Raw genomic sequence first — 12,560 nt, forward strand, 5'->3', positions numbered from 1 at the left:
TTTTGTCACCGTCCATAATAAAGTTGGCTGAGTATGTTTACATGGGCCACTTAGCTGGGCCATGTGTTTAGCCTTGGTAAAAAAAAGAACAACGGAGAAAGCAATGGATGTGGTGCCTAGTAATAGACATACGTGCGCTAGGCATTACGTAGCTATTAGCAAGTCCCATGATTTAATCAATGTTGCATGTACATGCATGGATTGTGGCTCACGTACAACTACTAGTCCTATGTGCCAGCATGCACAACAGGCGCAATGAGCCGTGGGTAGGCATGCATTGTCTACGTATAATGGTGGGTGTAGACGCACATAGTAACACCAGTACACGACCCGAAACGTGATCGATCAGGTCAATGTGTACTCATGTGCTGCGAGCGTCCAGCCGCGTCCAGTTTTCATAATTAATCTTTAATTAGCCAGGATAAACATCAGCACACCCGACGGAAGGGATAAACATCAGCGCCCGGTTTGTAGGCAGGACCACGCTCGGCTTCAACAGAAAAACGGCGGCGGCCGTGCTGTACGAGCTGCTGCTTCGTACCCTAGATTCTGGCTATAAAAGGCTCATCTCCTCCCACGGGGGGAGAGAGGCACAGACGCGGAGACGCCACAAGGCCGCCGCCCTTCACAACGCACACACCCATCCATCAAGAGATTCATCCATTCATCACACACATCCATTCGTCGCCGGTGCTACATCCATCCGTTGCCGGCGCATTCACCAGCCACCAAGCACGCATCCATCCAACTCACCAGCCAGCCATCACGCCCATCCATCCAACACACGGCAAATCCTTCACAAAACACCAGAGGCAGAACACATCTTGCAGGAACCGCAGCCGCAACGGAGACCGGCGGCCATCCGTGCAAGGGCGGCAAGGACTTCGGCGACATGGACACCAAGCTCACGTTCCTGAAGGGTGAGATTTTGATCTAATACATCTATTTCCTTCTGTCTCCTCTCTAGCATGCATGCGCTACGTGGAGAATATGTGCCGATCACCGGAGATGACCCTCGTGTGATCCCATCGCCGCCGCCGGAGATGACTGCACCGAAACAGCAAACTGCACCGACACCACCGGAGATCGTCTACGCCAAGCCTTTTATTTTCAGGTGTCATGTTCTTAGCTGGAGATGACTCGGGAGCTGCCGGAGCTCGCCAACTACGCGGATCAACCGCTAGCCCCGGCGCTCTACCATGGCGGCCTTCATGGCGCTCGGCGAATAGCCCACGGTGTACAGGTCGCGACGCACAGATTGCGACGAACAGGGCCACTGTGAACAGGTTCATGGCAAAGGATACATAGGCGTACAAGTTTTGCATCACGTTTTGGAGGAGACGGCATGGCGGAACCGGAGCTCACTGACGACGCAGCCCGAGTCTCGCTTTTCCCTTCATGACGCACAGATTGCGACGAACGAGGCCACGGTGGACAGGTTTTGTGTCACACTCTTGGAGGGGACGGTGCGGTAGAACCGGAGCTCGCCGACAACGCAGCCCCCGCCTTTCCCATCACGACGTACAGATCCTTGGTGGAACAAATATCCGCAACGACGGGTCTAAGACCGGTTCCTCCTTCATGAGGCCCGCGTCCCCGACGAACAGGTCAATGGCGTACAGATCCTTCACTGAACCGAATATTGCAACGACACTGTCCAAGACCGGTCCCTCCTTCGAGAGGCGCACCCACCATGGCGGACAGGTCCTTAGTGTACAGGTCCATGGCAGCGCCGGCGCACAAGTCACTCTTTCGCGTAGTACCAGCCCAAGGTGATGCGGCCTTTGCGACACCACTTTCCACGGCCCTGTGAGGCGGCGCCTTTGCCTTGGCAGACCGCCAAATACTTGGCGTCTAGCCAAGATGAGGCGTCAACCACCCTGGCCACGCCAATGTGAGCGTGTGTCAGTTTATTTTTACACTGACGCCGGTCTACCCAAACTGTTACTCCCGCAAGGCGTAGCCCCTTGAACACCCCGATGAAGCAACAGGTTATCAAGAAGTCTGAGCCGACCGCGACCCATTCTACCCCAACACCAACTACTCCAACGCCGCCAAGACCGACGAGGCACGACGGCCAGGACGGGCGCGGCCACCGCTAAGGCCACGTCACTTGCGGCGCGTGTACCGACGAGGACACGGGCTCTGCCTCTGCCCACGCACACATCACCATCATCATGCATGGAGGACGAGAAGCGAAGACGACGAAGACGACCACACAGCATAATCGGAGGTATCTCGCGGAGCAACCCGCAAGAGTAATTAACCGGGAGCCTTTCGAGGCCCTGGGAACCAGGAGACCGCAATCGCCATAGTCAGGCTGGCCGCGCTAGTAGGCCATAGAGCACACTTTTTCTTTACGGGATCTTGTACTTTTGTTTCTCCAATGAGATTAATGAAATACTTGTTTTCCCGCATTCTTTTCTTTGTGTACTACAGTACACTGGCACGCCAGCAATTTTTTATTTCCCCTGGCGCGTAGAGAGATAGTAACACGATAACCATCGTTGTTTGTTATTATTTTTCGTGTCAAACAACCTCCGGTTAATAGGTTAGTTTCAAAAATAATATAAAAGTGCAAAATAAAGCCCATAAACATCCAAAACAGTAGATAATATAGCATGGAGCAATAAAAAATTATAGATACGTTGGAGACGTATCAGTGCACACGACATCTTGTACATGTTTGTCATGTATGTCGTGTCGAACGACAATCAGTCATTATACTTTGCATTTGCCCTGCGTGATGCGCCATCTATCCAGAGCAAGTTCTCAACCCTGTCCTCATCATCAAGTTTGATTCTCCAGTAGAAATATGAATCTATGGCCCTCATCTTTTGGAAGTACGCAATTGTGCTGTGGCGGTGCTCTAAGAGGAACTTAGCTCGTTGATTAGCAATGTCTTGTGTCATGTAGGGTACGTCTTGAGCGCTTGCGTAGAACCATGATTTCAGCTGCATCTGCCTCGCAGTCTCAACGTTGCATCCGTGCAGAACCCTCAAGAAGTCATGCTCCTCCTTCAGAATGTACCGATGTGATGATAAGAATTTTGTTAGGGATGGCTTTTTGATCAGGGGGTGATTGTGGTTGTCCTCGAAACGGTCAACAGTCCACCATGCATCATCGTGGGATAGGTACATGTGCGCTTCACATTCAGTCCTAACAACTTTCTTTTTTTCCTCTTCTTGACAATGCTTGATGGGTTTTCCACATCTTGCATATCATCACTGTCCTTGCGTTCGTTTGCCATATTTTTTACAAACCAGGAGCACCCTGCTTATAGTTCCATCAACCCTCTCTTTCTTGAATTGCTGCCTAATTGCAAAGCCAGTCCTGCGCGCGTAGGTGTTGTAATGGTCACGTGCGCTCTCCAGGATGTCAAATTTTGTCCCTTGTAAAGGTGGCTTAGGTGTGGAATATGCCTCCATGTTGTTGCCTTACATATCAGCGTCAATCCTAGCAGATTCTGGAGTTGCTGGTTCGCTTGTTGTCTGCTCTCCAAGGCTCCCAGCTCCTGTGCTTGCATTTGTTCCAGCACTATGTGCATTTGTTTCACCACTGGGCAAGCTGTTGTTTGCGCTGATTGCCCGAGCACCTGCAATTTGGCCTGGTAGATTAGTGGAATATTGCATGATAAATAACAGTTTTCCATCATGGTAGTTTTCTGAAGATTCATTGAATGTATCTTTCTTTTCTGCCTAAACAACACTGGTAATTTGCATACTTTTCACCTGGTAATATGAGTGCACCAATGCTGGTAATTTTTAAACCCACCTCAATAGTAAAGTATTCTTTCTGCCTAAAAAACCATCTGGTAATTTGCATTTTTGAACCTGGTAATATGTGTGCACCAATGCTGGTAATTTTCAAACCCACTTCAATAATAAACTATAAAACTGGGTTTTTCATTCCATGATGATATGTAAACAATAATGCTGGTAATTTTACCTGTTTCCATGATGTTCGGGTATGCAGAATTGTTGCTTGCTGTGCGTGATGCATCGTCCTCTTCATGCATTCTCCCTCCTCCTCCATCTTCTGCATTATCTCCTCTGCTAGCATCCATTATCTATTCCTGCTTCATTGTTTTTACATTTGCACGTTAGTATACATTCACACGTGTTGACTCTTTTTTTTAAACTCATTGTTTTGTTTACTCTTTACACAGTTGTTTGAAGGCAAGAATCGCAGGGGTGATTGGGAAGAACACTAAACGGGACAATTACAGTACAACATGAGCATCTCCATTGAAAAGGTACCACTTTTCTTTATCCAATGGTAGTACTTAGCTAAAGTGGATGATAACTTTTACTATGTACAGATTGATAACTTGTTTACTTCATGCAGTATAACATTCTTGTAGACTAAAAAATGAACCTTTTTTGCAATGCATTTTCCATTTGTATGAGAGAATGATTTTTGTGATCAATAAAGGTTCCTCTTTCCTTTATCTGTCTTTATTTTTCCATGGTAGACACAAAATCTATGTTTTTGTAGCAAGGGGATGGGGTATTTTTTAGGGTACTCTGTTATGTTGCATAAAGTTGGTAACAAAAACTACGAGGGGTTGGTAATATTGCACTTAGTTGACTGGTAAGTCACTGCAATAGGCAGAATTATCAGAGAAATTTGCTTATTCTGTTTCCATGAGGTGGAAGGATGTTAATTTTTGCATAGATTGGGAGTGGGTGGGGTGGGGGTGGGCTAAGTCTTTGTATTAAGCAGAATTTTTTTGGAGATGTTGGATGAGTCTTGATTCTTACCAGGGTGAGGTGTTGTTGCCTGGTGATTTCTTCGCCGCATCCCTGGTAATTTCCGCCGCTTCCCTGATGATTTGCTCTGGTTTGATCCAGATGTAGACGAGGGGTAGGTTTTTGGTGTTGATTTTGAGCAGCTGTGTAGGGGGGAGGGGCGGGTGGGTGGTAGGGAGGGGCGTGTGGGTGGTGGGGAGGGTGAGAGAGGGTATACTTGCGTGGGAGGTAAGGGGGTGGGGGAAATTGCGATCTGGAAAGGATTTTTTTTCAAAACTATGTTATTTTTTGTAGCAATTTCGGAAACTATAGGACGTAATGCAAAAAAACCAAAACTAGTAGCCCGTCGGCCATTCTTTGGCCGAAGTAGTATTTTTCGGCCAGAGCTAGGCCGAAGTAGTACTTTTCGGCCACAGCTAGGCCGAAGTAGTACTTTTCGGCCACACTTAGACCAAAATAGACTTTTTGGTCAAGTTTAGGCCGAAAAGTCACTTTTTGGTCAACCCTAGGCCGAAGTTGCATGGCTCATGCTAAAATGTATTTTGTTGCCACCCGTTTCCCGCCCACCCCTTCCCGCCACCCGTTTCCCGTATGTTTCCGTCACCCGTTTCTTGCTAACCCCTCCCCGCCAATCCCTTCCCGCCTTATTTTCCCGTCAATCCGTTCCCGCCTTATTTTCCCGCCAATCCGTTCCCGCCTTATTTGCCCGCCAATCCCTTCCGCGACAAAATACATTTCAGCATGAGCCATGCAACTTCGGCCTAGGGTTGACCAAAAAGTGACTTTTCGGCCTAGACTTGACCAAAAAGTCTATTTTGGTCTAAGTGTGGCCGAAAAGTACTACTTCGCCCTAGCTCTAGCCGAAAAGTACTACTTCGGCCTAGCTTTGGCCGAAAAGTACTACTTCGGCCAAAGAATGGCCAACGGGCCACTACTTTTGATTTTTTTGCATTACGTCCTATAGTTTCCGAAATTGCTACAAAAAATAACATAGTTTTGAAAAAAAATCTCTGGAAAGTGCGTCGTGGGGGTTGGCATCTTTCTGTTAGGCCCTGAACGGCGATCGGCCTGGTAAGTGGGTGGGTGATCGGCCTGGTAAGCTGGATGATGATCAACAGGTTGGTATGGTACATTTTCTATCGGGCACACCGATGCCAAATATCACTGTCCATTAAGCGTTGATCGTTGTGACAGTGTTGCAGATTTTCAAACTCCTGCACACATCTTGATGCAATATAGTCCATTCTGGACGATCCTGATATAGGGTACCACGTAGCTCAGTCTACACAAAACCGTGCAGAGTTCTCCTAGTTTTGTACGGAATGATACTCCATGTCTTGACCCGCCACTGCACTGGGCGGTTTCTGAACTGCGTCCTGCACAACACACGGAGTAGATAGATAGTGGTCACGTCACGGAGTAGTAAAGAAAAGAGCATTGCTATACTGCCGACGCTTTTGACACGATACTCAGCCGACGTTTACATCGGGCCGTTTGTAAGAGTGCTGCTACAGGACGACATTGTTTCGCGGATTTGCAGACGATGCCATAAATCCAACCATGCATGGGTCAGAGCAAGTGTCTCACAGCCGCTGGATAAAATGTCGTCTGCAAATCGGGCAGAGAATATCGGCCTCAAAGTAGCTCCGCGTTTGTAAAGGTGATGCTAGGCGGCGGCTCTGGTGGTGGAAGCCCGGTGCTCGCCGGCGGGGGCCGTGGCTCAGGTGCTGTCCGGTGGCCATGACCGTGTGGGCGGCGTGGTGGCCAAGGGGATGACGATCGGTGGTGGTGGTGTGGCTTCCGTACCTTTGCCAGGGGTAGTGAGCGTGGACCGGGGTGAAAACCTACTCTTTGTTTGGGCAATCCGGGGGCGGCGAGTTCGTCCCCTTTTTGAAGGCGCCGTCGCGGTCCTCATTGCCCGTCGTGTTGCTCCAGGGGAAACCCTGACCCTCGGTTCGGGGGTGAAGGCACTCAGGTGTCATAACTTTTCTGAAGGCGCCGCTTTGGAGCTCACGGTTCATCGTCTGCAGCTACATCTCTTCGCGGTGGCATGTTCATGATTGAGGATCCCGGTAGCTCTTATAGTGGCTGGGTATGATGTTGCTGCGCCTAGCGCCTATGTATCTAGCATTGGGTGTGTGCGTGAGTTGAGGTGACGTGTGTTTGTATCAGATTGTAGTTGGTTGATGTTTTATATATAAAGCGGGGCGAAAGACTTTTTTGATAAGGTGATGCTAGGCTATCTCACCGCGTGACTTGCTTGCGGCCACTGGCGCAGCAGCTCGCCCGGCTCCCAATGCCCACTATCTCCCTGCTTGCTGTCACTACCCAGTCTAGTGATGATTAAAGAAAGAGAGAGAAAATCTACTATCCTTTTGCTGCGATGCTCAGTCAAGCGATGATTACAGAAAGAGAGAGAAGATGAAAGGTAGTACTACCTCCGTCCCATTAGTCCCTTTGTAATTTTTACTCAATTTTAACCAAAAATTTAACTAATAAATTATTAGTGCATGTTAATAAAAATTATATAGTTGGATTCGTATTTGAACATAGTTTTCAGTGATATAATTTTTAGTAACATGCATGTACATTTTGTTTGTCAAATACCAATAAACCAATATAGAGGTAGTACTGGAGTACGTAGCAAAGAATGACGATGGGTACACTAGAACCGTCTACGCTACCAATAATTAAGTTTAGCATGTTGCAGTCAAGGCTGGGTCAAGTGATGATTAAAGACAGAGAGGGAGAAGATGAAAGATGGGTGTACCAATAAGTTTAGCTAATAATGTGTCTACCACTCAGTATGCCCGGACAGTTTAATAAACGATGTTTGGGGACCTTGTACTAGGTGACGTACTAAGTTTTTTCTCGTGTGTTAAATGTGATGTAATAAGTTAGGTTGTATGCATCTTATGATATAGAGACCGTGTTAGTAAAATCTTCCATTATCTAAAAGAAAGACCAAAGCATCTGCAAATTATCTTGACTGCATTGTATGAAAACCAAATCATGGAGGACAGACCCAACATTATTTCCTGTTCATCATTCACGCCGAGCCAACATCACATGGTAACTACAAAATCAAAAAGGGCGAAGATGCCTCTATTATGATCATGGCCCACTTCTTATAGAAAACAAAACGAAGGTTGTGCAACCTTTGTTATCTTACTAGGGCGAGTCACGTTCCAATCATCACCGCTTGACTAGTTAGCACTTAGCAGAAATGTGTGGAGCAAGCTAGCAGATAAACAATAATTCCCCTCAAGCGATCGTGTGTGTTCCTCGAGCAGATGGTGGCCGACATAATCAAATCGTACGAAGATGCATTACTAAAGTAGAGACTCGGAGTACTTTTATTAAAGGTGGCAATTACCTTGCAATGGTACGTGTTCCAGTCTTTTCTTTTAGGAAAGGTGTCACCTTTCTTTCTTTTCTTTTGTTATAAGTGCATTCTTTTCTAGCTTGTGGAACTACCATTTCAAACAAACAAGCATCTTATAGTGAAAAGAGAGAGAATATGAGGATTAGTACTAGTACTATTGATTGTTTTAAATAACAGGTTATGGTAAATAGCGGTGGTCTTCCAAAATAGATATAGTAAGGCTATAGCGGGCTATTTTATAATTTTATTGGACACCTGTACGTAAATCTTATAGCTAGGCATTTAGTGGCACCATGGTCGAAAAACTATAGCAGAGCTATAATAAGCTTTGGATCCATATCATAGACCTAAGTTAGCTTCCAAGGGAGCCCAAAAACACACACCATGACCTCCTCCTCCTCTGAATTCCATTCCCAGCCCCTGACCACAATCCTACTCCTCCTCCTCGTCCTCCTTTCAACAGCATCTCACTTGATCCTGGAGGCTGTTGCTGCTGAGCATGATGAGCAGCAGCCGATCACACTTCCGGGTTGCCCTGACAAGTGCGGCAACATAAGCATTCCTTACCCATTTGGCATGAAACCTGGTTGCTTCCGTGAGGGCTTCCAGGTCACCTGCAACGACTCCTTCAATCCCCATCGTGCCTACCTTGCCTACGATGGAGTATTCCAGCGGATTAACGAGATTTACTTCAGGGCGCAGGTATGGTATGTTTGGCACGCCAAGTAGTAAGTACTTACTGGAATGCGTGGTAAGAGTAACTAATTAATTGACGTTTCTTCCTTTTGAGAAGGTAATTAATGTTGTGTTCTGGTATTGGGCCGTAAATTAATGCAGAAAGGGTTGTGTCGGCGTAATCGTGTTTGGAATAGAACACGGGAAGATACGGCCTTGGAGCTCATCGATATATCAGTTGCAAAGGGTGAGGCGCGCGCATACGCCGCGGTCTCATCTCGCTGCAGCGCAAACCATACCGACTCCTTAAGCAAATCTCTACGGATGCGGTTGGGAGAAAAGATGAGCCCGTTTCTCGTGTCGGTGACGCGCAACGTTCTCATCGGCGTAGGCTGGAGAGTCCAGCCTAAGATGAATAGCTACTTGTGGTCGGCGTCGGCGTCAGATGCGTTGTCGGCACATGGATATTCATCGAATGAACTCACTATTTCCTGCCTTTCATACCTCATGCGCATGCCGCAGTTCCTCAAGTTCGCGACCAACGGGTCGTGCTCGGGGCGGGGCTGCTGTAGGGCTGCCTTGCCGGAAGCGGTTGCACTCACCAGGTTTGCATTGTGGATCAGTTTCGATGAACCAAACACCTTGTTTGTGACCAATCCATGCTCCTACGCCATGGTGGTGGAGAGCACATGGTACAACTTCACCACGCCGGACATGTACGGTTACGAGGAGATACCCAAGAAATTCCCAAGGGGCGTCCCCTTGGTAATCGATTTCTCCATCAGGAATGGTTCATGTCCAGAGAAAGGCCAGCATCCGCCTCCGGACTATGCTTGTGTCAGTGGCAACAGCTCATGTTCAAACGCGACTAGTGGCCTGGGCTATGTCTGCAAGTGTTGGGACCATTACGATGGGAACCCTTACATCGCCAATGGATGCCAAGGTCAAATTAAAGTTTTTAATTTACAAATCCAGACTCTCTCTTTTACACCATACTGCTTATATAGGAACTCCTTAATTTCATAACTTTATGTTCCGTTTTTTCAGACATTGATGAGTGTAAGCTTCGCGATTTATATCCTTGCTCCAGTGACGGGATCTGCAAAAACACGTTGGGAGGATATGCATGTCCATGTAAATCCGGAATGAAAGGCGATGGCGTAAAAGGAACCTGCACACATATTTTCCCCCAAGCAGCACGGACGATTTTGGGTAAGAAAAATTTAAGCCAGAGCATGCACCACATTGATAATTATAACCATATACTACCTTCTTTATGGCACTCTCAATGCTTGGTGGTTAGCACGGTTTTATAGGCAAAAATGTCGAAGTGGCATAATAATTAAAGAAAAAATAGAATGGAGTTGTATGTTTTATAAAGGGAAAAGTATACTTTTCTACCCTCAACTTTACAGATAGTCTAGAAATGATTCCTCAACTACAAAGCGGAAAAACCTAGTCCCTCAATTGTTGAAACCAGATAGTTTTCGTCCCTCAAACGGCTTCAGGTGGTTTTGTACTGACATGACATGGTTTTGATAACTGACGTCGCCACATCGTCGTCCGCCTCATCTTCGTCTTCTCTCTCTCTGTGTGTGTGTGTGTGTGTGTGCAGGGAAGCACCTCACGCACGTCTGCTCCGCTGCCTCCGGCAGCCTTGGCCTCACCTCGTGCTCGTCCACCTCTTCCTTCGCTGCTGATGATACAGCCATACGCAACTTGATCGATCCTCCTATGCGGAGCTAGCCAAGCAAATTGATTTGCCCCCGGCCAGAAACGCCCAACCCTCACGCACATACACACGAACCAGTGGGCTGGAAACACAACATAGGCACGCACAGAAAAAGCTGGCTATGTTTGCTAAAGTTTCATCTCGAGCCTTGTTGATTTGTTGATTCTTCACGACTGTTGTTTACAGGGGATCCCCTAGCTCACTCCCACGCTGGTTCTGAGCCTGATAAGATGCTCCTGCTGCTGCCCGTCCGCCCCAAGCTCACTCCCGCTCTGATTCCGAGCCTGACGATATCCTCTCGCTCCCGCTCCCACCTGGCCGTGCCGACAGCAATGACAATAGGTCCAGCGAGCCATGCAGCCGTGCTCAGACTACTGTTGCCGCAATGCAGGAGCCCGAGATGGCATGCGCATGGTGCCCTTCGTGATGCGCACCATGACCACGGTATACAACCGGTAGCAGGCACTCGCAGTCACCACTAGCTCCCGCGTGCAGCGCCCTGAGGCCAGGCACATGGTAACCATGTGTCATCGGATTCTTCTCCGGCCTGGGCAAGTGAGAGAAGATAGAGGAAGAAGACGAAGATAAGGTGGATGATGATGTGGCGAGCTCAGTGGACTAAACTATGCCACGTCAGCACAAAACAACCTGAAGCCTTTTGAGGGACGAAAATTACTTGATTTTTAGAATTGAGGGACTAGGTTTTCCTGGTTTATAGTTGAGGAACCATTTCTAGACCATCGGTAAAGTTAAGGAATGAAAAATATACTTTTCCCTTTTATAAAACAGGGAGACGAAAGGTGCGGCGTAGGCAGACAAGAAATTGGCCAAACATAAGCCGAGTGTTACTTTTCAGATAAACGGCTTGCAGGGAGGCGAAAATATAAGCGAAGTGTTCCATTAGTGGTTATTTGGCATATATGGGAGACGAAAATATCAGCTAAGTGTTCCATTAGTGGTTATTTGGCTTATATAGCCCGCCGACACGGAGACCTTACATGTGTCGAGGATGGTCACGTGGCAGCTACAATGTCAAGGCTCACCTACAAGCCGAGTGTTTTCCCCTTAATAAGACGAGTTCTCCATGTCAGCTAAGTGCATTATTAGCTTTGCTCAGCGTGTACAGGGATATGCCGAGAGACTTACAATTCCCATGTTCTTTTTGCTGGTAATTGCCTTATAGTAGGTGTATAAGCTGAATACCCGATAAATAACACTTGGCGTACAGAAAACCACTAGGCAACATGTATTTTTCTGGTAGTGTCTTGTAGGTAGGTGCTACTCTAGTGTACGTACTAGTTGGTGCACTCATAAGCATGATACTATGCACGATGAAGGTGCTATTTATCACATATATGGTTCTAGTATATGATATTTCCTCTTGCCAGCAACGTTAGGCCACAATGTTGAGATGCAAACATGATCTTCAAGCGCAATAAATAAAACATCAATTTGATAGAACACCTAAGAAACAATTCATTGGGGTGATTGTTTCTATAAAATCTTTGACCACCTATGATGACACACTAAGAGCCAATACATTTGGAGTGCCGCGCCCCGAGTTGTTTCATACTGCATGTACTACTAAAGCATCTAAGTCTAGCTTTTAATTTCTTTTCTTTTACTCCATACATAATTGTTTTGTTATCTACTTAACTAGTAGAGTGGACCGCACAAATGCATGGGCAGCCTTTTTTAGTGCCTTATATTATTCTTATTAAATTTATAATCTAACATAATATTAGAATTTTAAGTCTATCCGAGGCAAAGTTTGGCACAAAATAATCCCATCCATCATACTTAATATAATGGTGTAATAATGAAATTAATATATGTTTTAGTTATATATTTCAGACCTAAATAGCTCAATACATTGCCCTTTATTGAATCCCTTTCCCTAATTATGTGAAATCACATCGTCTATTTCTCTATTTCAGTTATGTCACTATGATTTTTACCCTAATATTTATGAAATATTGTATTTGTGTGATCCTTGTAGAATAGTAGTGAATTTGTT

At 46.6% G+C, this 12,560-nt stretch overlaps 1 protein-coding gene and 1 long non-coding RNA gene across 2 annotated transcripts; one reads left to right on the forward strand and one right to left on the reverse strand.

Annotated features, from left to right (window-relative positions):
* Positions 1 to 2,863: 2,863 nt before the first annotated feature.
* Positions 2,864 to 5,006, reverse strand: LOC123175012 (uncharacterized). The gene is made up of 3 exons (XR_006487547.1): positions 4,764 to 5,006; positions 3,949 to 4,075; positions 2,864 to 3,595 (listed from the first exon to the last, which is right to left on the reverse strand). It is a non-coding gene; the product is annotated as an uncharacterized lncRNA (long non-coding RNA).
* Positions 5,007 to 8,261: 3,255 nt separating this feature from the next.
* Positions 8,262 to 10,023, forward strand: LOC123175013 (wall-associated receptor kinase 1; the record flags this gene model as incomplete). The annotated part of the gene is given in 3 exon segments (XM_044590132.1): positions 8,262 to 8,838; positions 8,974 to 9,754; positions 9,859 to 10,023. Coding segments are annotated over 3 exon segments (1,264 nt in total), but the record flags the coding sequence as incomplete, so codon positions are not given.
* Positions 10,024 to 12,560: the final 2,537 nt, after the last annotated feature.

The sequence above is a fragment of the Triticum aestivum genome, unplaced genomic scaffold, assembly GCF_018294505.1.
Source record: "Triticum aestivum cultivar Chinese Spring unplaced genomic scaffold, IWGSC CS RefSeq v2.1 scaffold48465, whole genome shotgun sequence".
NCBI lineage: Eukaryota > Viridiplantae > Streptophyta > Magnoliopsida > Poales > Poaceae > Triticum > Triticum aestivum.